Raw genomic sequence first — 24,875 nt, forward strand, 5'->3', positions numbered from 1 at the left:
TTTATGTTCGGAGAACCTGTCGGTGCTTTCACGAAAACTGTAAGTGTCGCTCCGTTGTGAGATTCGCGTTTATATCCCGTTTTTTGGTTCACGCCCTCCGTTCCGACCTCTTAACAAAATCCCGCGAATAGAAACACGTAATTGCATTTTTTAATATTTTTCCTTTCCCCTTCTATGGGGTGCGTTGCAAGGATCTACGAATCGGAAGTTTATTGCAGTCGTTTACGAATCGGTGCTCGCTTCCCAAAAACGGGGGTATCTCGAGATTTTCCAAATATCGGGGCGATGTTTGTTGTTAGTTTTTCTCAGCATATATCGCGATATTCGGTGTTTGTTAGTGCCATCTTTTATCGATGTTTTGCTGTTTTATTGCCCTCACGTGTAGCGTGGTTCTTGTTTGCCGTGGGAGCGATGCGTGTGGCATCTTTTAAAATCTTTATTGATTGTCGCTTCCTTCGCGAGAATATGCGCAGTTGTGCTATCTTGGTTCGCACATTTTCTTCATTGTTTGTTCTTCAAATTTCCTCCTAAGGGAAATTTTACTTTCGGCGCGTTCTCGCCGTCCGGTCTTTACCGATTTTATAATGTTTATCGATTGCTCGCGATATCTGCAGCTGTTCTTTTCATTGGGCACGGTTTGTTTTATTATATACGTGCCGCTGAGATTATTATTATCTCTTTTATTTTGCTAACAAACTTTGCCTGGGTCGTGGGAAAGAAAAGAATCGTGGAGTCCGTGGGACGTAACAAGTGTGTTAAAAAATAATATAACACAAAGGAAATATTAGCACTGCATATTTTAATTATCTGTTTGTGAAATCGGAGCCAAAATTGTTTGATTTTGTAAAAGATGTTTTGACTCACCAAATTTCTCCTGTTGATTTTCCTGTTCCATTTTTGACTATTCAGTAGCAAAACCGTGACGAACTTCTCTTGTTTATTTGAGGTTAGATATGATGTAGCCGCCACTTTTATATATGTATATTTATATTATGTGGCGCATGCGTATATTGTTGCCGAATCTTTGTATGAGAATTAAATCGGATGTGACTTTAGGTTTTTGTATATTTTCGTCGTCTAAGATTTTTCTGCACAAATCTAGGGCCAACTTAGCAATCATTCGAAGAATGTAGGAAGCCTCAGCATCATCATAAGATCTCTCCTTTATTAAAAATTCCAGGATTTGATCCAGTGGAATCAGTTATTATCGATGCAATGCACCTTTTATTTCTTGATGGTTACACAAACTTTATTATCAGATATATTATATTGTATATATATATTATTGGATTTTTCATATAAAGACTGAGCCGATCAAGTTCTTAATGATCTTAATGGATAGCTAGAGTCTTATACATAACACAAATGTCTTTATTTTTGCTTTATACGTGGCCTATAATCAGAGTTATTATTATGCAAAGTCCGAAACAGAAAATTTATGATTAAAAACGTCTTCTTCTCCTTGGTCGTCTTCGGAAAATTCTACATCTCACGATACACTCATTATATTATCCACATCATGATTACACATGAATTGTTAAAACCAAAATTGATATCTGTCAAAAGCGCGACTAAAATGAACTATAAGACGATGAGACATAGAGAAAAGATGAAACGGAAAGACGGTGAAACAAACAGGAAATGAGACGAAGAGATAATAAAACAAATTTATTTTAAAAATTTAATATTTAAAATACGTATCTCTTCTGACGCGAGTATGTTAACCCTCATTACACACATTACATAAAAAACAGTGTTATTTTTAAATTACAAAAATATTTTATAAAATAATGTCAGTTAAAAAGCAATACAAAATAATTATGATATCAAAAAATTGCGCAAAACAAATAAAAATTTATTTGTTTCAAAAATACTTTATTATTTTATTATTTTCAATATTTAAAAAAAGTTACTCAGCCAAATATAAATGGTATATTAATTTTTGCAGATTATTATCTGATCTAATATAAAATTTATCACAGAATCATTTTTGTATTTTTAAGAATGATGTTATCATCTGTATAGTCAAAACGATTTAGACTCGATTGAAAGGATTAAAATGACGAACAAAAACTTGGCGGACAGGGCGAGGGAATACGTGGTGGTCGTGATGGTGAGGAAGAAGAAGAGAGTTCTGTGTATGTTCAGTGTGTTGGAACTATATTAATGTTGTCGCTATTATTGTTGGCTGATATGGTCGCTAATTTGGTCGCTGATCTGATCGCAGATCTGGTCATAGTTCGATAAAGCGAGTTCTGCTGCTATCCGAACCAGAAACTTTTTTATTCGTCTATTCCACCTATTTCGTACGCGCCTCGCCTTCGACCTGCGAACTCCATTTTTTCAAATTGTCCACTCAGGGAAATGAACAATTAAAACCAACGTTGGAGAGAGAGAGAGAGAGAGAGAGAGAGAGAGAGAGAGAGAGAGAGAGAGAGAGAGAGAGTTTTGATTATGATAGATTAATTAGTTCTTGGATTTTATCCTTTCCTTATTTTACTATTTTCATTTATTTATTCTTGGTTGCAATCATTTCATACGTACGTATGCTTATGTATTTATGTGTATGTAGTTTCGGAGAGAGAGGGAGAGTAAGGGAGAGGGAAAACTTAACAGAGGTTTTTTTCATCCCACACAATAAGTAGTAATTTAACTAGAAGTTTACTCTTGTAAGTATGGTGATGCTCATGTTATTGGAGACGATTTGTCGACCAAAGGGGATGAACACGAAAATCTCATTAAACATATTTCGAAAGCACATAAATCGGGAAACATTTTAAGACAAAAACTAATTTGCTATTTGTATTTTAACTGACACTTCATTCTTGTATTGACAATATATGTATATATCGACATTTTTGGCGCGTATCTTCGCAATTATTATAAATAGGCTAATTTAATTAAATGCATCTAAAAGCACATAAAAAGCACATAATTCTAGCATTCAATTTTTAAAATTTTAATTCTATATGTAATTTTAATAGTAATAAGTGAGGGTGCTGATTTAATTACGTGCATATATGTTATTTTAATTTTTTATGGTGGGGGTGTTAACTTAACAGAGTTATGAAAAAATATTGGTGAATAAAATTGGAGAGCAGCTTTGGCTTGATCTGGTTGTTTCTATTTGGTTAAAATTCCGCTCGGCTATTGTTGCATAAAACGATCACTGCACTTTACTCGATGCATTCGAAGATTGGCGAAAGGAGTGAAAAGAATATGTAAGCGCGATAACTAGATTAACAGTGAGTAGCTAAATAGATCGAGCGGGACATAAATGTGTCGTTCTGCGGAAAAATTCCCGCTTTTTGGTTCTCTCTTTTATGAGTAGATATACTATGAGAGTTCTAACCCATGGGGCTCCGAGGGGGGTGCGGGGCGCGGGGGGTTCTCCGAGGCGAGGGGTATGACGTCACGCGGGGTGGGGGTATCTCGTAGGCGCGGGGGCTGACGTCACGCGGGTGGAAGGGGATGTTTCGACAAAAGAGGGGGAGTTTTCTGAGTGCAATATTTGTAGATGGTATCTTTACGACTTTTTTATGAGGGTTCTTAGACATTTTCCCCAAAAAGGTATAGAACAAGCGCCGATGATTAACAATTTTGTACCCTCGTTAATATAATTTTATTATGGAAGCGCCGATGTCCGGCTGCTCGAACTTGTCAACGGAGCGTTCTAGAGTTCATTAAAACTATGTTTTTCATTTTATGGACATTTTATCATTAGGAAAGGAATGAAGATTTTAGGGCCGACACTGCGACGAACATGTCTAAACGTGATTTAATAGGCCTCTACCTATTTGCGTTGACGTTCGGCAGCTTTGTATCCTCGCGGAAAATCTCCCATAAAAACGAGAGCGAAACATTTTTTCTTAATATTTTTAAGGAATAATGCAACGTATCGGCGCCAACGTTCGGCTGCTTTGTACCCTCGCAGAAAATCGGTCGTAAACGAGAGCGAAACATCTTCCTAAATATCTTTTTAAGGAAGAATTGCGATAATTTTGAGAGGGATGGGGGTTGAAGCTTATGGAGAGAGAGTCTGTCTCCGCGTCTAAAAGTCTTTAGCATTCGTATAGCACAGATCAGAGTAAAAGAAATGGATGAAGATATTATTATGATTGAGGATAGTGATAATGACGAGGAAGTAATGATAGTCGAAGAAATTAATAATAGAATTGTAAATGTGATAAATGAATCTGATGATGAAGAAGTGATAGAACCTCTTGAAGACTCTGATTATAATAGTGATGATTGTGAAGACTTTGCCGAAACAACTATACAATTTGTGGCACCGGTTGAGATGCTTACTATAAATGCATCGTTGAAAATGTGCGTTTTAAATTTGTTTTATGTACCTTGGGATAATATTAAACTGTGCACTAGCTGCTTTATAAGAAATGTGGAACTATTTCCAAACATTTGTGTTGTACGACAACATTATACGAGAATGTTTAACATAATAGAACAAGAATTGTGCAGCGATTGTCGTGCCCCGCTATGTATGATATTTAGCCGGAACATGTGCCCGGTGTGTACGCATTGTAAGTATCAGTTTCTTATTTTTTTAAATATATTCTAAAATAAATTATAAATTATTAAAATAATTAATAAAAATTTTCTGTTATGCAGGAGTCCCCGCCCAGCCGTCGCCACCGCTTCTCACAGCACCTAGCATTCGGCCGCCTCACCGCCTCGCATCCACAATCGTCGGCTTTACCATAGCCACCTCCACCACCGACAATTTTTATATATTATGATATTCATTTATATTTTCATCTTTATATTTTCATCTTTATATTCTTATCTTTATATTCATTTATATATATTTTTAAAAATTTTATATCCATTTTATATTCACATTTATATATTCACATTTATATACATTTATATACATTTATATCCATTTATATTCTTTTAAACACACACACACACACACAAATGTATAATACACATTTATTCATAATTAAAAATAATTAATATTAAATTAATATATTCATTTTAAAAATTCCTCTTCTTTTCCTTCACTGCGTCATCTCTCGCATGCGCCTCTCGCTATCTCTGTCTCTCGCGTTCACCTCGCGCTCTCTCTTTCTCTCCTAAGCGCTATCTCTCTAGCAGTCCCTAACCTCGCGTCATCACTCTTTCTCTCTCTCTCTCTCTCTCTCTCTCTCTCTCTCTCTCTCTCTCTCTCTCTCTCTCTCTCTCTCTCTCTCTCTCTCTCTCTCTCTCTCTCTCTCTCTCTCTCTCTCTCTCTCTCTCTCTCTCTCTCTCTCTCTCTCTCTCTCTCTCTCTCTCTCTCTCTCTCTCTCTCTCTCTCTCTCTCTCTCTCTCTCTCTCTCTCTCTCTCTCTCTCTCTCTCTCTCTCTCTCTCCTCGCCGCAACATCTCTCTCCTTCACGTTCGCCTCACACCCTCTCTTTCTCTCGCGTTCACCTCGCGCTCTCTCTTTCTCTCCTAAGCGCTACCTCTCTCGCAGTCCCTAGCCTCTCGGTCCCTAGCCTCGCGATCCCTAGCCTCTCAGTCCCTAGTCTCGCGATCCCTAGCCTCTCAGTCTCTAGCGTCACGTTCCCCCTTCACCGCATGACGTCATCCCCGCAAGGACCGTACAACGAGCTACGTATGAGAGCTGAGACTGCTTACGGGTGGGAGAAAGATGGAGAATGGAAATGCATGCAAAGAAATTACATCATAATTTAGACTTAAAAACTCTTTATTCTTCTTTTAAATATTTTTTTTCTTACATATTATGGACTAAAAACTAAAGCTGCCAGCTCGCAATCGATGAGCTGATGCTTGTTGAAGGCGTCGCTAGCGCGTATTACATTTGATACTTCTTTAGGATTCGTTACATTGGACGCGATATTTGAAAATTGCGTAAACTTGATATCGACTGTATTGGTAATTTTAACCAATCGGTCAAAAGTTACATCAATGCATGGATCGAGATCGAACATACGGTGTAATGTCGATTCGATCATCATCATGCATACATTTGAAGATTCAAGACTTATTAACTTGGCGTCGTTAATCGTACGAACTCGCACTGTTAACGGTCCAACGCTTATAAAACTGTAGGCATCTTTAGAATCATTTCGAAGCAGATTCTGAATATTGTGACGTTGCTCGTAGAGTCCTTTCCACGCTTCGAGAGATAATATCAGTTCCTTTCCTCGATGATCTCCTATGGCGATTTCCACGTAACTCGGTGGATCCACTTTGATACCAATTTCGAGGAATTTAAATTCCGTAGCTGTCAATGCATATCGTCTACCTAGTATACGAACCGCACGAGGCTCCAACGAAATGCTGTAAAAATGAAATTAGTTTGAAAAATAATACAATTTGTAAAAATATAAAGACATAAAAATAGAAAAATAGAAAAAGTTAAACTTACTTGTCGCATTTGTTCTCAAACGATGGAGTTTCATTACAATTCGGTATGTAATTATTCGCATATCTGCCGGAGCCGCTGCTTCTTTCAGCGTAGTACATATTTCCAGATTTTAAAAGTGAAACCACCAGCACGAACGGTTAACGCTACACTGATCGTATAAAGAAATTAATCGAGTGTTGTACATGACGCTTATTTTTAAAAGTAGTGGGGTAAATGTGGTGGGAGATTCTAGAATACTATTGGCGCTATGAAATTTAGGAGAAGGGGAAACGGCGCTCGGATAAAAAGAATTCTTAGAAACGATTCATGAGAAAAGGATTGGGGAAGGGGAATAAGAGATAAAACACATTAATGTTTAAATATTTTATTTTTCCAAATCTTGCAATTCTTTCTGGCGTTGCGACCACCAGTTAAATATTTTGAATACATTTTGTAATGCGCAATTCTTAACATGTTTTCCACATCGCATAGTGTTTTTAACATCTAGATTATTTAGAGACTCGATATCGTCGTAATCAGCATCCAAGGTCTCAATAATGAAACCGTTTCCCGCTTCATCCAATATATCGGCTAACCATTCTCGCTTTTCAAGTCCTTTTACATATACGAGAATGGATTCTTCTTCTTCTTCATGTGGTCCACCAACGATAGCTGTTGTAATCAAACGCTGAGCCATGCTGTATGGAACGTTTCCATCTATCCATTGTAATCCATGATGATTTCGAGTCAACCATGAGGCTTGGTGTCTCTCAGATTTTATGAGCACACCCCATGGTACAGGACATGCGAAAAAATAATGTGACAAAATAAATCCTCTTCTCAGGATTGCCGCTTCCTTTACAATGAATTGTTTATTGAGGATAAACCCCTGTAGATCCACAAACGTTGGTACGGACATGACGAGATCTCTCTCTTCGATGTATCAGTTAAAAAGAAGAATGGCAACTATCTCATAACACTTTGATTTATATTCTGCTGTACTTCCCCCTCTCTCTAAATTGTTGGTGTGTTTAGGTGATTTTGCGCACAACGTTGGTCAACGGGTTGTACTGGATCACGTGATCATGTATGATGAGACAGTACGCAGTGGTATTCATCGGCACATTCTCCTTACACTCGAATTCCAATCTCACATCCACGGTTGCGCTCTTGACCGATTCGTTTTGTCGAGAACAATCGATGATCACGAACGGACCGTTACGTAGAAACATTGAGACGGTGAGACTCGGCTCGAGATACTCGTATCCATAATAGTTCTTGCAGAAACGCACATACGTATTGTACAGAATCGACCATCTGTTTTTATCGAAATCCAGATTCATATCGTCGTACGGATAACATTCCGAGTTCAGATAGAGTTTCACATTGGTCATCTTGCAATCGTCGAATCGACTCATATCCTCAGACATGATGTTTTTCCGATCTGTCTGCAGAGCGAAGATAACATATCGTGGCTTCTCCAGCTGAGTCGCTGTCTTAATGGCCCATGAATGCTTGGTTGTACGCTGCAATAGCGGATACTCATACAGATCCCACGAACGAAAACCCATGCTGAGGTAATGTCCGCTTTCCAGAGCGCGCAGCATCGACAGCTTCTTAATCTCGCTCAACAACACATGCGGCATTCGCCATTGTATCTTGAATATGTTGACCACAGGCTCCAGCGTCGAATCTCCAATCAGACAATTGTTGTCGTTGCGCGATCGTATTAAGATTAACTCATGACGAGCGTTCATCACCACTCGTCTGTAATCCTCGCAAAATCCTAATAACATGTAGAGCGGTACGCAAAAATTGAAGTTTCCATTCGCAGTAGTCGGATCAGTCCAGCCGGCGTTTCTCATAATCACGCTTCTATCGGATGATATCGTTACATAGTTTTTGAGCAAACTTGTTATTCCCACGTTTCTATTGCGATCAATCTCCACGCCATCGAGTTCGTATCGAATCTCATCGAACATGAATGCGACACAATTATTTCCCAGTATCACAGCAGATCCTTCGGCTGGTTTATTTATCTTTAGTTCTCCCTCGATGTATAGGAAACTTTCATACGGCAACGTATACAGATCCAGTTGTTGTATGGGTATTCTTATCTCATCACTGTGTCCGAATGTTGTGTTAGCGAACGGGTTGTACGTGTGAGTCTCGATCTTGACGATGCGATCGTCGAAGATTGGCTCGTCTCCAGTGTTGAGGATGTCGGTCATTGTTCAGATGTTTCGCACTGCGAATCCCAAAGATTGTAAAAACGCAACGTTTGATGCGTTCAGTTTCTTTTTCTTACTGCAACCGGATGATTGGATATTAGTGAATGTCGACGTTGTTGTTGTCGCTGGCTCCGTAAAGTTTGTGTTATCTCTCGTATCTTTCGATCCGTTCAACACGAGCATCTCATACGCCGCACACGTACGTTATCGCTGTCGTCGTCGTACGTGCAATCTAATGGTGATCTCGTCTCCTCGAAAATCGAGCAATCGTCTGTCCTGGTCGACAACGCGTAACGTTAAATCCGTAATGCTCCGCACGATGATCGGCAGGTAAATGATGTGCGCCGGTGTTTCCGATATCTTATATCTTGGTGGTACCCTCGGTGAAAATTCATGTATCGTATGAACGAGTTTGCCGTTGCTGTACGCGCCCGCGGTCACATTACATTCTACGCGGATAATGTTCACGTTCATAATATTAATCGGCATGTCCGACTTATACTATTTTCGCGGCTGCAGTATACGGTTCGAGAATCCCAGCAGCGATCCAATGTTGTTAGGCTTGCTAAAATTCATTCTGTAGGCGCATTTGATCTCGCTCCTCATCGTATTATAATTAGCGCGGAGCACTATCGGATATTCTCCATCTTCAAAGTCACCGTCTTCATTCGTCCGAATATGCGTGGTGTCAGCGTGTTTTTTATCATCGTCATGAACAGCGTGTCGCGGACGTTTTCGTAAAATTGCATGTTTCAAAAACTCATGTATCGCTTGCAGCTCGTACGATCCCTCGGGAATCGTAATTTCCGCGTCATCTTTGCCAAAGTAAAATTTATTATTCGAGGAATTCACGTTCGATATCGTGTGATAAGTCTCAAAATCCGCTAGACCTAGCTCGTATTCATCGTCGCTCAAATCTACGGCGGGAAAGTAGTTTGCCGCGAGAACACTACTCTTCCCGGTCAGTGTGAATGTCATAGACATATCGGCAAAACTGTTTAACGAATACTGAGTTAAATAGCGCAATGTCAGTCTTTAAATTCACATGCATCGACCGCTCGGAGAAACTGTAAGCACAATTGTCCACAGATGCTTTGATTGTAAGTTTGAACAGGTTTGTAATTGTATTGTATCTTTGTCACATTTAAATATCGCACCAATTCATTCGGCGGTCGAAGATTGCCGAAACTGTCAAAATATATAGCGCGATCCCCCCTCTTTGCATACGCTACCCAATGAGTACCCGATCCTTTAGCGTTATCCAAATTTACGATGCCGCTCTCGTTTCGATATATACCACCGATCGGTAATGAATCACGCATGAAAACACCTCTAAAATACGGAATGTGCATACGTTTTGCCAGTTGTAGCAATTGTATGTTGGTAGTTACACCCTGTGGCATTTTTAGCGTCTCTTTGACGTTTTTTTTCCCCTTTTTTCTCGTTGAAACTCCTCGTCCGTGTTTGTATGGAGCGAGATACAATCCGTGACCTTCCATGGCGCGATTGTGACGTAGCATCTCTTGCAACTGACGTTGTGCGGCTTTTCCGTCGTTCACCATCTTTGCTACACCAGCCGCTCCACCGACCAGAGATCCGAGCGCGCCCAACATTGGTAGAATCGGCAATACACCCCCACGTTTCGCTACCGGAAGTATTCGCTTCTTCGCCATCTTTTTCTTCGTCTTCGTCTTTGTCGTCTTCAGGCCCATACCGAACTTCGTCTTGGCTTTCATCGCTGCCCAGACAGCTGTGGCGGCGGCTCTCTCACCGAGAGTCGAATCTCTCGCAACGATGCGAGTTTGCGCTTCCTTGGCGAGTATCCTATCTGCCGCGTGTCTCTCGATGAGATCGTTGCTTTGAGAGTACGCTATATCGTGTTCACGGCACGCTGCGTCCAATGGGTTGATACCTCGATCGCCTCTGGCTAATCGCTTTTGTAGTCGCGTGCCCGGACCGCAAAACTGATAGCCGGGGATATGGAATTCGATCGGAAGTGCGTTTATCGCCTGATTTAATAGGCCTCTACCTATTTTTTTCGCTGACATTCGCTGCAATCCTTTATCATCGGCGCTGGACCGTCGATGTGCGTTTGCTGCCACGGTCGATTGTAATGTTCGAAACAGCGGCGACAGGCCTGAACCTCCAAATCAGCCTTTATATGTTCCGGAAGCTTGTCCCACACGTAGTGGATGTGATTTTCACATTGCAGTAAAACTGCTTTTGGCACAAATTGCAGCTGTTCGGCGCTTAAACCGTGAATATCGGAAGCACTTGTTAGCAGAACAAACATTTTTTCGTTACTGAGCGATTCGTGGTTCCGCGCAGCTATAAATAGGCAAGCGTTCGATTCAATCGGGGAGTGGGAAAATGAGATTCGTGCGACAACCTTTCGCGATACGCGTGACGAATTACGACGCCAGATTACGATCGATGGGGGACAACGCGGAGATGCGTAGACACGGTACGATACTGCCGACTACTATACGCGCGATCGTTTGCGGCCCCTCGAATTGCGGTAAAACTAACGTGTTGATTAGTTTGATAGAAAGCCCGCGTCCGCTTTGAAAACGTGTACGTGTACTCAAAGTCACTGCAACAGCCAAAATATCAGTATCTGGAGAATTTGTTGACGTCGATCGATGAAATCGGCTATTTTACATTCTCCAATAACAGTGACGTCATTCCACCGAGCGAAGCATGTCCAAATTCGATTTTCGTTTTCGATGACGTGGCGTGCGACAAACAAAATACGATAAGAGAATACTTTTCAATGGGACGCCACTCGAACGTCGACTGCTTCTATCTCTGTCAAACATACGCAAGAATACCGAAACATCTTATACGCGACAACGCAAACCTGCTAATCTTGTTTAAACAGGATGGTACCAACTTGAAACATATGTACAATGATCACGTGAATACTGACATGTCATACGAGGATTTCAGTGAATTATGTCGTACTTGTTGGCAGCAAAAGTATGGATTTCTAGTGATAGATAAGGATAGCTCGCTTACGAACGGCCGATACAGAAACGGATTTAACGTGTTCGCGATACCGCAAAACAATTAGTCGTTGCCGATGTTCTGTCGAGAGAGGTGAAACACGAGCGTTCGACACTCTACCGACATGGCTGAGAACGATAATATTCGCGAGCGTGAAAAGATAGCGAAGGAGATTGCGAAAACTAGTGAATCAATCCGCAAGAAACATCGCGCTTTGAAGACCGGTAAGATCGATGACGATATCGCGATCAAGACCCATTTTAGACCTATTATTGAGCCGCTACAAAAGATTGTCGACAACTCGATCGCGGTGAAAAACGAGCCGGAAAGTACCGCAAAGATTAAAATTTTACCTATCAAGCGGTACAAGGAGGAAGAGGAGGAAGAGGAAGAGGAAGAGGAGAAGGATGATGCGACACCGAAAAAGAGGAAACGGTCAAACCCAAATCGCTCATCGACACAGCGTACATCGGATGCTTTACTGGATGAACCGATGATAACCTCTACACCGTTCGCGACAACGAGAATCGTACAACCTATACCTATACCTGAAACACTCGCAAACGAAAATGTTTTCGAAACCTCGGGCAGCACGCTCGAAACATCGTTTGTTCGAAACACATTACAAACGCTGGAAGGTCAAAAAATGTTGCGAAAGCACTTGGGACCACTGGGACAAGAGTACATGAGCACTCTCCTCGGTGGCGACAAAGAAAGGAAAATCGATCACGTGTACGGTGTCTATTTCGACAAGGATGAAATGCGTCTCGGTAACAAACGATTCGACATTGACAAATATGACTCTATAATTATAGACAAAGTGAGGTACATTGGTACACCAGGATTATACGAATTGATCTTCAAGAGAATTCCCGATGATGACATTTACACGGAGGATGATGTGCGTAAATACAAGAGCATATTATTGGCGACGAACGCGCATAAACGCAATTATGACACACAAGGCCAATTACGAAGCAACAGGGGATACAAGTACAAATATATAATCGCACCATTGATATCGATTGAAAAGAAAAAATCTGGAAAGGGAGTATTCATGCCTCACGCGATGGCGCTAACCGACAATAAGATCGATTACATACACTGGGATGACCCCAACGAGCTAGTGGATCGGGTACGATTGCTGGACGCTTCGCGCCGAGCTGGCCACAACGCTCACGACAATGAGATCCTGTCGATCATCGAGGAACTTCGCGAAGCAGGCATTATTATAAATTGAATGGTGTCTCGACAAATCTAATCAGTCGATCAGCGTCACTCGTATCGGGGGAAAAAAAAATGCCTATCAACAAATTTGGATTATTCGAACCAAGAAATGATGCAACCGGCACAAGCGGTTCTTGGGATAGATTGGTGAAAAGTTATGTGCACGAAAACGCTCTGTGTCGCGTCGTTACGGACTATGACGCAAGGTCGAGGAAGATTCGTCGTGTAGCGCAACCTGAGGCTGACACCGATGCCGTCAACAAACTGTATGTGGAATCCTGCGTTAAAAGATTGATGAATCAACAGAAAGAATCAGATGAGAAGCTGACTTCGTTCGAGAAGGATGTGCGGGCAATACAGATTGTGATAAACGAACTTCAACGCGCGGCTAACGCTAACTCAGAAACGGCTATCAACCTGAATGAGCAGCAGTGAACGGGTTAGGAGCGGCTATCGAACGGTTATCGAACATCTACGAAGGGTTATCGAACGGCTACGAACAATTATCGAACAGCTACGAAGGATTATCGAACTACTATCTAACTACAATGAATGGTAGTGAACGGCCTAGCAACAGCTGCGAACGAGGCTATGAACGGCCTAGCAACAGCGAACGAGGCTACCAACAACTCAAGCAGGGCTGCGAACGAGGCTACGAACAAGTCTTTAAAGGCTACATGCAAGGCTACAAACAACTCAAACAGGGCTGCGAACGGGTCAGTAACGGCTGCGAACGGGTCAGGAGAGGCTACGAACGGATTAGAAACGACTGTGAACAAGGCAGCGAACGAATCAAGAACGATTTTCGAATGGGTCAAGAACGGAAGTAAACAACACAAGAACGGCTCAAGAACGGCTCAAGAACGGCTCAGGAACGGCTACGAACGGGTCAGGAACGGCTACGAACGGGTCAGGAACGGCTCAAGAACGGGTCAGGAACGGCTACGAACGGGTCAGGAACGGCTACGAACGGGTCAGGAACGGCTCAAGAACGGGTCAGGAACGGCTACGAACGGGTCAGGAACGGCTCAAGAACGGGTCAGGAACGGCTACGAACGGCTACGAACGGCTCAAGAACGGGTCAGGAACGGCTATTGAAGAACGACAAACGAAAATGAATCATAAAACGAGCGACAAACGGCGATCGAGAAAAACCGACGAAGCGATGAAACAACATAGTTTGGAGAAACGGCAGTTGGTGAACGAACTGCACGCGCCGGCAAGGAAAAATTTTCCCCGAAGACACGTCATAGTGCGGGGATACGATGACCTGTGGCAAGCTGACATCGTCGAGATGCGTCCGTACTCTCGTTTCAACAGAGGTTACCACTACATACTCACCGTCATCGATGTGTTGAGCAAGTACGCGTGGGCCATACCACTCAAGAGTAAAGGTGGAAGCGAGACGGCTGACGCTATCGCCGAGATAATTCGAGATAGCAAGAGATGCCCGAGAAACATGCAAACCGATATGGGTAAGAATTTTATAACGCCGACGTGCAACGGCTTATACGGAAACATAACATCAATCACTATTCTACATATTCGGTATTGAAGGCATCGGTTGTGGAGCGATTCAATCGCACGTTGAAGAACGACATGTGGAAGATGTTTACGCTGAACGGAACTTACAAGTGGATCGACGCGTTGGCGAAACTCGTATCGGATTACAACGCGCGCAAGCATCGAACGATCGGCATGCGACCCGCCGACGTCACCCCCGCGATCGCTGATAAACTTTTAAAAACAGTATATAGTAACATAAAGATTGCTGCTCCGGCAAAGTTCAAAGTAGGTGACCCGGTACGTGTTAGCAAGTACAAGAAACTTTTTGAGAAGGGTTACACACCAAATTGGACAACCGAAGTATTTAAAATTGTTAAAGTGCAGCGTACTAATCCCGTAACCTATCTACTCGAGGACTATCGCAAAACATCTGTCGCTGGAGCGTTTTATGAGCACGAGTTGCATAGCGCGAATTATCCGGACGTATATCTCGTGGAGAAAGTACTGCGCAGGAGGGGTGACGAGGTTTACGTAAAATGGCTGGGATTTGACAATTCGCACAACTCTTGGATACATAAGGACAATGCAATTTAATTCATACAAATTGTATTTATTAATTACTCAAAAATTAAAAAATATATAATGTGTACAACATATAAAAGAATTTGAAATATTACAATATACATGAAATATGTGAAATACAAAATCTTTATTAATACATCCTTTCCGTTCCAATATATGAAATACATACACATATGTTACATAACATTATATTACATTATATTTTATAAGGGTATCTAGTAATGTCCCCATGGTAATGTGTCGGTCGAATCAGGTATGATATACCGCTTATCGTCGTACGGACTTAGAGCAATTTTTGTCTCGCAGATGGTATACACTTCATGCAATTTCGATCTTATACATGACTGCTGACGTGTCATTTCAATCTCGTCATTCAAACACCGCGTATAATCGTCGAATGTTATCGTTCTCGCAACAACGTTACTTTTGACACTTTTTGCTTTTTTAGTGTCCTTTTTGCCATCCACTCGCAAAGCGTACATTTTTGCTCTGAGCCCGACGAATTCGGTCATTATCGCGCCGTTATTCTCGTCTTTCATCAAGCCTGGCACCTTTTTGTTTGCATGCGCTATACCGTACGCGTTGTCAATTGGATAATCGCTCGTATCGAATCTAGCGATATCGCGTTTCATATTTTCATACACGTCTTCGCATTTAATATGGTATATTAAACTGTCGGTGTCAGTGTACATTATTCGGCATCTTTCACGATAGAGCGGTGACATGTACTCGTAGTGAAATTCGTACAGACACACTTTCGATATGTCGAGTATACACATACCAACATAGATTGGTTTGTTAAATTTTACTTCGAGTTTACGTAATTCTACGGCAATTAAATTTTCCGAAAAGATGCTTCTACTGTGAAAATTTGGTTTAGCAATCATCGCCTCTGCACCGTATCGTCCGTCCCACTTTGTCAATAATTTTACATCTACATGATTTCGAACGTTTTCCATCGTTTTGCCAAATACTGCATTATTCATCAATTTGTACAAATTTTTCTCAAAATCATTTTTCGCTTGTTTTCTAAATTTTGTATTTAGTTCAATGTAATCGCGGAGCCATGCGGATTGAGTAAATTGTAATACGCGATGTATATTTACGATACAAAGACCGTGACGCGTGCACTGTTGCAGGTTGCGGTAGTGTATGACATAACGCTTCTTGTCATATAGCGTTGCGAGAAGCTTATCTTTCCGCTTGCCGGGCGGCTTGTCGCGCGTCGGGCAAAATGGTAGGTCACCGTGCGTGTCGTGAAGATGTTGTGGATACTCTAAATCTACTTCGAGCATATCGATATCGGTAAGCAGTTCGAAATTTACGCGTGTATGTTTTAGCATCGCGTCCCATGTATACCCAGGAAGAGTATAATAATACGCAGGATCGAGTCCATAACTCGCGATGCAAGTGTCGCGAAAGTTTTCAAATATATCTGCCAACAACAAGACATCAGTTTTTAAGTACAGATCGCTGTATTCACCCAAGGTTTGAATGGAGAACTGCTGCCACACGTTGACGGCGTGTGCGTAGTCGCTCTCGGATACAGTGTCACCGGTTAAAGAACTGTAAAACGATTCGCGTGGTGGTAAACGCGTGTCCTGCAGCTTGTCCACGCAGTCAATGTACTCATACGGAAAGACACCTTTTCGCGTTAATAATTCAAAATTGTTAGCGGATAATGCGGAAAAATTGGAACGCAAAATTTTTAACTTACCCTTATCTAGGAAGGATGCCAATTTGTCAAGACTAGCACTGAGAAATTTGTATGAATCGATGAATCGTAATTTCACGAAAGTTTTCCAATCTTTGTCGTCGTCGGTACTATTGACAGTCTTCGTAAATGAAATGTATTTTTCTTTTGTTATTGGAAGCACATCTACGCGTCCTTTATACGCGGTAGCTATTTCTTTTATGATGAAATGTGCGTCATAGCCGGATAGATTATGGAAAACTACAGGAATGACATAAGATTCTTTGTAATTTATATTACAGTTTGAGTGCGCGGGACCTCTGTATCGCCCAGTCAGATGACAATGATCGCGTACGCGTGTATCGTCTTGTACGAACAGTTTCTCGCATATATGACAATGCGTGGCGCTATGAAATTTTTCCCATTCATCTTGCGTTAATTTTGTCATGGGGACATTATCAGACAAAATACCCTTTACGCGATGCGCTAAATTTTTAAGTTCTTCGGCGAACCATGAAACGCAATCGATACTACGGCGAGAATTATACGCGGATAGCGAGTTGTCGTACGAACATTGCACGTAATACCCAACGCTGAATACCTCGTGATGTTGGGAGTATGACGCATGTTCCGGCGTCTTCTTCAGCACACACTCCAAGTCGGCGTACACCACGAAGGGAAGTCGCTCCTTTCTGTTGTAGTTGTCGAAGTCGAGCCACTTGTCTTTATCGCTTGGTAATCGGATAGCGCAGTCGTTCATTTCTCGACAGTCCGCAATGTGAGCCTCCAATTTTTCGCTCAAATTAAAGAAGTGCAAGCATCTGTGAAAGAAAAAAAAAATTACAATTTTATTTATAATTTTATTTACAATTATTATATAATTTGCAATAAATATACATACCGATCGCAGATATATTTTTGACCATTGTGTTTGCTCAGTTGCGTGCTGACAAGCCGGGATAGATTTTTTATATACGCGAAATGCCCAACGCTGTCGTCCTCCTCCACATACAGCATATTTACATGTTTTTCTCTCTTCCGATCAGTGAGCTGTATCGGAAGAATTGATAGTTCCTTCTTCCTCTCAATGCCGTAGACGTTGATTGAGATGTTATTTATATGTTCAAATTTTTTTATTTGGTTTAACGTCATCGGAAACTCAATGTTTTGTAAATTTAGCACTGTCGTATAGTGTGGATATGACGATGTTCTCTCACTATATTTTGCAACTGGATGCAGAGCGGCCACCACTGACCATGCGAAACATGCATTGTCCGTTGATCGCACGTTCACCACCGCTCTCTTTGTCACAATTTCTTGCGGTAAGTTTAGATAACACCCCGCGCGCATAGGATTGCACTTGTTGACGTTGACCGTAAGATCAAGGATTCGTGACAATGCCCATCCGCTATCACGTTCTTGAAACTCTTCGAGAGACGCCAAAGTGGATTCGATGACATGCCGCTCATACCACTCGCGTAAATCAGATGTGTGAAAGAGTTCATAATTTCGCGTGTTAATGCTTTTGTTGGCACGCTTATCACCTGTCACAAACTCACCGTTGAACACGGTATTTACTTTTGCACAGTTGTGTATTTTTATAACATCTTGCACTTGCTCAAGTACTACACTACTAGCGTCTTTCAAAAATTGTCGCGGTTCGATATAGTCTGCGTTAATCACCACACCTGTCAGTATCCGATTTTCGAACGCGGTATCGATCTCTCGCCAAACGAGTCTTCCCGTGTTATTATCGCCACTGTAATTACCGCCACTGTAATTACCACCACTGGGTATAAACTGTCTCTGCAATCGAGTCTTTGCACCCTCGAGTCGCGCGATTCTAGCCACCAAAGATTGTCTATTTCCAATCGAGAGTCGCGGACGCTTGTTACGGCTGTTTTCTTCGAGCAAATTGATAAATTCCTCGCAGCGCAGCGCCCATTCAAAATATTCGCCCAAGGTGGTGACTTGGCGGGACCGCTCCAACAGGTCGCGTTCGTTCTGCTCGATGTTTTCCATTATTTCTTTTATTCACTATTATACCACTAACACTTCTAATACAAGAAAGTAACCACTAAACTTTTTTCACCGCTGCATCTATGCGCTTTCAAATCGTACTATGGTTTGACGCGCTCTCATCCTCCTTATATATATTTCACCTAATTCTATCTCCTTTTCTAACATTTGGCGTATCTCAAAAGATAGTTTCCCGAGATATCGGTTTTATGGATAGAGGAGTAAGGACACAAGCTGCCGAACGTTGGCGCCGATACGTTGCATTCGTCCTTAAAAAATATTAAGAAAAATGTTTCGCTCTCGTTTTTATGGGAGATTTTCCGCGAGGGTACAAAGCTGCCGAACGTCAACGCAAATAGGTAGAGGCCTATTAAATCACGTTTAGACATGTTCGTCGCAGCGTCGGCCCTAAAATCTTCATTCCTTTCCTAATGATAAAATGTCCATAAAATGAAAAACATAGTTTTAATGAACTCTAGAACGCTCCGTTGACAAGTTCGAGCAGCCGGACATCGGCGCTTCCATAATAAAATTATATTAACGAGGGTACAAAATTGTTAATCATCGGCGCTTGTTCTATACCTTTTTGGGGAAAATGTCTAAGAACCCTCATAAAAAAGTCGTAAAGATACCATCTACAAATATTGCACTCAGAAAACTCCCCCTCTTTTGTCGAAACATCCCCCTCCACCCGCGTGATGTCAGCCCCCGCGCCTACGAGATACCCCCACCCCGCGTGACGTCATACCCCTCGCCTCGGAGAACCCCCCGCGCCCCGCACCCCCCTCGGAGCCCCATGGGTTAGAACTCTCATAGTATATCTACTTTTATGCCCTTTTTTATATTGATAAATACAAGAATTATGTTGGAGATTCGATAAAAGAGAATAAATGAGATTTAGAAATGCTCAGTCAAATTACTACTTATTGTGTGCGATAAATAAAATTGAAGGGTAGTTCTTCCGGCTTGATCTGGTCGTTCCTTGGTTACTTTGCTCGGCTGTTGTTCAGCTTCGGCTGTTGTTTCTCGCACAAAATGATCAACTGCACTGCACTCGATGCACTCGATTTTGCGGAAAGGAAAAAAATATGTAGACGCGATAACTGGACTAACAGTGAGCTATAGATCGAGACGTAAATGTGTCCTTTCACGGAAGAGTTTTCGCTTATATCCCGCTTATATAAATTATAATTTATAAAAAAATAAAGTTTGTCTATTTTGTCTATTTTTGTCAAACTGTAGCAAAAATAGGCAATCAGCCTATCACACTGCATATAGTTTTAAACACTATATATATATATATATATATATATATATATATAGTGCTTTATATAGCATATTTGTGACTTTTTTCAATTTCTAGTTTCTTTGCAGGATTTAACTCTGCATAACAATAGTGTCATTTGCATAAGCTTTTCCAACCTTTTTAATCATGCTATATTCTCAGCTTTTTGCAACAACTTTTCCAATATATCGTTTGTTTTTGCTTACAATTTTGCATCAATTTTTTATTTTACTGTTTCTTTTTGCAGTGTTTTTTATATCACAATCTGCATGTAATTATGCAATAGTAGAATTTGTTAAACAAAAAAATGAACATGTAAATTAAAATATAATAAATATAATAAAATATAAGTTTTCTATTTATCTAGCTACGGTGCAAAGTTGTCCTCTTATTGTTAGTTAGCAATTGATTTAAAAATAATATGGCGCGCCTGTGGCGCGTGTTTGTGTTGTCTAATAATAGAAAAAAAGTTAGGCAGTATTATTCAATAATATTAATTTTATTTTAGAGAGGATATAAAATAATTTCTCAAATAATAAACGAGAAAGAAACATACTAAAATATAATTTTTTAAATAAGTTAGAAAATTTTAATGAACATGGGTTCTCAAATGAGCCGTTTTTGAAATATTTGCAATGTTATAGACATTACACATTACATAGACGCGGAAGAAAGGCATTTTGAACATCTTCTTTAAAATAAGGTAAAATTCCAAATGTTATTTTCTTGCATAAATTATAATAAACATAAAAATTTAAAACAAAAAATAAAAAATGTATATAAAAAAATAAAAATATCTCAAAAATGGTTAAGACTTTTAAGGTAAAGTTAATAAATATATTTGTTCTTAAGATTGAACACGTTGTATCTTTATAACCGTGTGGAATAGGACACATATTTATAAAAACTTTTTTGCTTAAAATAATTACAACCAGAAACATGTACTGATCAGATGGTCAGCATTCAGTTCTTAAGATTGAACACGTTGTATCTTTATAACCGTGTGGAATAGGACACATATTTATAAAAACTTTTTTGCTTAAAATAATTACAACCAGAAACATGTACTGATCAGATGGTCAGCATTCAGTTCTAGAATGCTGACCATTCCTCCTGAAACCCTGTATATATATATATATATATATATATATATATATATATATATATATACTGGGTGTCTGACGTAAGGTGTCACACCGAAAATGTACAAGTAGATCTCGTTAAACTGAGTCGAAAAGTCCTATACCATTTTGCAAACAACCACGTAAAATTTCGAGATATTAATTAAAAAAGATCGACCAACGAGCGCGCGAATTACGTCGGGGCGGCCCGCCGCATGCTAGGCGCGCGTTGCCTATAGCGATACGGCACGGTACACCGCTTAGCGGGCCGTCCCGACGTAATTCGCGCGCTCGTTGGTCGATCTTTTTTAATTAATATCTCGAAATTTTACGTGGTTGTTTGCAAAATGGTATAGGACTTTTCGACTCAGTTTAACGAGATCTACTTCTATATTTTCGGTGTGACACCTTACGTCAGACACCCAGTATATATATACATATATAGTATATATAATGTATATATGTATAATGTATAATGTATAATGCATATATGTATAATGTATAATGTGTGTGTGTGTATATGAAAATATTATGTGAATATAATTAATGTTTTTACAAATACTAAAACTAGATAATACAAGCGTCAATTTAACGATAAATTTAAGATATTTACAATATTATTAGAAACAATCAAAAAATATCTCAAAACATTAAGTATGTTAACAACAACGTCAAAACAACAAGTAAATAATAAATAATTAGGTTATAAATATATAAAAAATTATTACAAACTATTATATTAACTTCTCGGATACTTTATAAATGATATGTTTAGAATGAGTTTTAATTTATGTTAAACATGTTGTAGTTGAACGTGTTATATTTCACAAATTTATTTATATAATATAAATTATTAATTTTAAGAGAATAGAAAGCTTATTTTTAGGCTCTTTGAAAGTCGCTTATTTTTCGTAGTATAACACCTTAACACATATATATAAATTATGAATAAAAATCATAATCATAAAATCATAAAAATTCATGAAAAAACTGTCTGTCGTCTAAACATTAATATTTATATTATCAGTATTTCGTAATTATAATATATAATTATTATAAAAGAAACATAAGCAAGAATTTTTTCAAAAATGTTTTTAATTATATATAAGTAATGTTCTTGTCGCGGATTGTTAGAACAAAGAATTTCAGTTGATTGTGAATCTCAAAATAACGTGTTGTTAACTTGTTAAACATTTGAAAATGATTCTTGCATATTATATTTTGAATATTCACGTATCTAAAATAAATTTTATTTTGTTTTTTATTGTTCATATCAATGAGTAATTCAATAATTAATCATCATAAAAAGCGAATGCGATAATTTTTGAAATTATTAGTATATTTATGACGATACGTATGTACATACATGAGACATTGTAACGATACCGATACTAGAGCCTCATGGGCTGATCAGCCCTTCGCCTAAACGAAGTCTGGCGCGAGAAACCTTTTAATATCGTCGCATGCGCTTGTACATTAACCGCTTTGTATTGCATAACTTGCTAAATATTATAAAAATCCTCTTTGTAAAGGATAAGCGAGCTTGAATTTCTTTCTTCTCCCGAGTCCTGGCATTGGCGAGCCGATCTAAGGCGTCGGAAAAGGCAAACCATTACATGACGCCCGGACAGGGAACTGCTCAGTGGAGATTCCAGCTCGCTTAAACCTACGTAGATGCCCGTGTGGGTGAACTAATTATATAAGGACAAGATGGTCATGTGTGCGTTTAAAACACACACCTGGCACTCTTTGAAACGCATCTCATCGTACCCGACAAAGGCAAGATATTGCCACCCATCGAGGAACGCCCTGACTCTACCGACTTCCGGCAAAGGTCATAAACCAAAATGCAAGTGAGGATGCCACTTTGACGAGAAAACTCCTTTGATATTCTTGAAACGGATAGAGGAATTACGGCTCGGCATATAACTGGTCCTGGAACTGCCCAAACTCCTGCGTGGTACTACAACTGTCACGACCAGCTGGTCTGAATTCTGCTGCGCTCTTTACAATATCTCCAGCGCGGATACAAGCGCCAATTGAGACAAATCGTTCAGAAACTTCAGCAGCAACCAAAGAAAGCCTTCCAAAAATATGCAAACGAAATCTTGATCATGATGCAGCGCGCCGGGGATACTGAGCCCGAGATCAACTAGAATAATTATATGCAAATATAGACCCAAACTATCAGCTACATAGCCGCCAAGGAGACGTAATAAGTGAGCTGATCCGGCTGCTTCTCATTTGGCCAATGGGACACAGGTTTCCATCGCCGAGACCATCGAAGCTCGAATTATACAGGATTGGGTAAGTTAATTATTTTTTAAAACTAAGTTAAGTTAAAGTTAATGGCTTATAAAATAAATTTAGTTACGTTAAAAGTTTTATGAAGAAAAAATTAACTCACAGTTAAAAGTTGAGTTAAGATTAAATTAACTTAAGTTAAATTAAAAGTTAATTTTTAAAAACATTAATATTTATATTATATTAAAATGTCATAACTTTAGAATTTTTAAATTTAATATTTTATTTATCAATTTGTTTAGAATTTATATAAAATAGCAAATAACGAAATAACAAATTTTGGTTTTTATATAGGAATGTATTTTTTCTTTGTGATTACAATTATGAAAAAAATAAAATCTAATAGTACCTTCATTTATTTCATAATAAAAGAATGTATGTAAGAATGACATACATCATAAAAGAATGCTTTTATTAAAATTTAATTGTTATTAAAAATTTAATTATTGTCCAATGTTTAAGACTTTATAGAAAAAATAATGACATTCAGAGATGAAAAAAATTTTTAACTTAAGAAAGAAATTAAATTTAAGTTTAATAATAACTAGATTAAAAGTTAAAAATTAACTCATTTTAAAGTAACTAAACTAAATAAAAAGTTTTAGTTTTCTAACTTTTTTATTTAACTTTTAATTAATTAACTAATTACTATCCAACCTTGGAATTACAGTGCAGGGAGTTCCGTCGACAGTGGATTTTCGTCTTACCGCACCTCAACAGCCCAGTATTCATCGGCGTGGATCTATGGACCAAGCTGCAAATCATATTGCCTCCAATCTCTCGGACCCGCGACACCATACCTACCAAAGCCGTCACGACGGACATTAACTCGGGGTACTACGACAGAAGCCCTAAACAACTAGCATTCTTGGCAGCAGAGGTACCCAAATTCGTGCAAGGACCGACAGACCAGGCCGAACCTCGGATTCGATTGAAAAACTGAGGACTCCGATTAAACAACGGTACCGCCCTCGTTATCCCGCTATGCAGGCAATCATAGACTAAGAGGTCCGGAAAATAGAAGCCGAAGGAATGGTTGAAGCATCCTCCAGTACCTGGAACTTTGCCATCGTACTCGCCAAAAAGAAAGACGTATTGATTCTGTATTAATTTCCGCAAATTGAATGCAGCCTTAGAAAAAAATGCGTACTTTCTACTGCACATCATCGCCACCCTGGGGATAAAATTACGAGGAGTCATGATATCTATTCACACTGAACCTCAAGAGCGGGTATTGACAGGTTCCTCTAGCACCCGAGAGTCGACCAGCATTCGATCGTACTGGGACGAGGCCTCAGTTCCGGGTCATACCGTTCAGATTGGGCATATTCCTGCGCCTTTTGAATGCAATCCTAGACCTAGAGCTTAAACCGTTGGTCTATCTGGACGACATCGTCATCGAAGAGAATCTACAACACCTGGCCAAGGTCTTTTGCCGCATACAAAACGCCAAGCTTTGCCTCAACCTGGAGAAGTGTCATTTCTGCAGAACGAACCTCCGCTACCTCGGCTATATCATTGACCGCTAA

The 24,875-nt window shown here is 39.8% G+C and overlaps 1 protein-coding gene across 1 annotated transcript; it reads left to right on the forward strand.

Annotated features, from left to right (window-relative positions):
- Nucleotides 1-4,096: 4,096 nt before the first annotated feature.
- Nucleotides 4,097-24,875, forward strand: LOC145944787 (uncharacterized). Its single transcript, XM_083053339.1, has 3 exons — nt 4,097-4,294; nt 24,017-24,226; nt 24,588-24,875. The coding sequence occupies exons 1-3, from the start codon at nt 4,097-4,099 to the stop codon at nt 24,873-24,875; spliced, it is 696 nt and encodes a 231-aa protein (XP_082909465.1).

This window comes from Prenolepis imparis, unplaced genomic scaffold (genome assembly GCF_030444845.1).
Source record: "Prenolepis imparis isolate NDT839.2.m4 unplaced genomic scaffold, iyPreImpa1.0 SCAF_13, whole genome shotgun sequence".
Classification (NCBI taxonomy): Eukaryota; Metazoa; Arthropoda; class Insecta; order Hymenoptera; family Formicidae; genus Prenolepis; species Prenolepis imparis.

Coding starts and splice junctions, on each gene's coding strand:
- LOC145944787 (XM_083053339.1), top strand. CDS start 4,097: ATGGATGAAGATATTATTATGATTGAGGATAGTGATAATGACGAGGAA. Junction 4,295..24,016: donor CTATACAATTTGTGGCACCG/GTTGAGATGCTT, acceptor TTGGAATTACAG/TGCAGGGAGTTCCGTCGACA. Junction 24,227..24,587: donor TAGCATTCTTGGCAGCAGAG/GTACCCAAATTC, acceptor GGGTATTGACAG/GTTCCTCTAGCACCCGAGAG.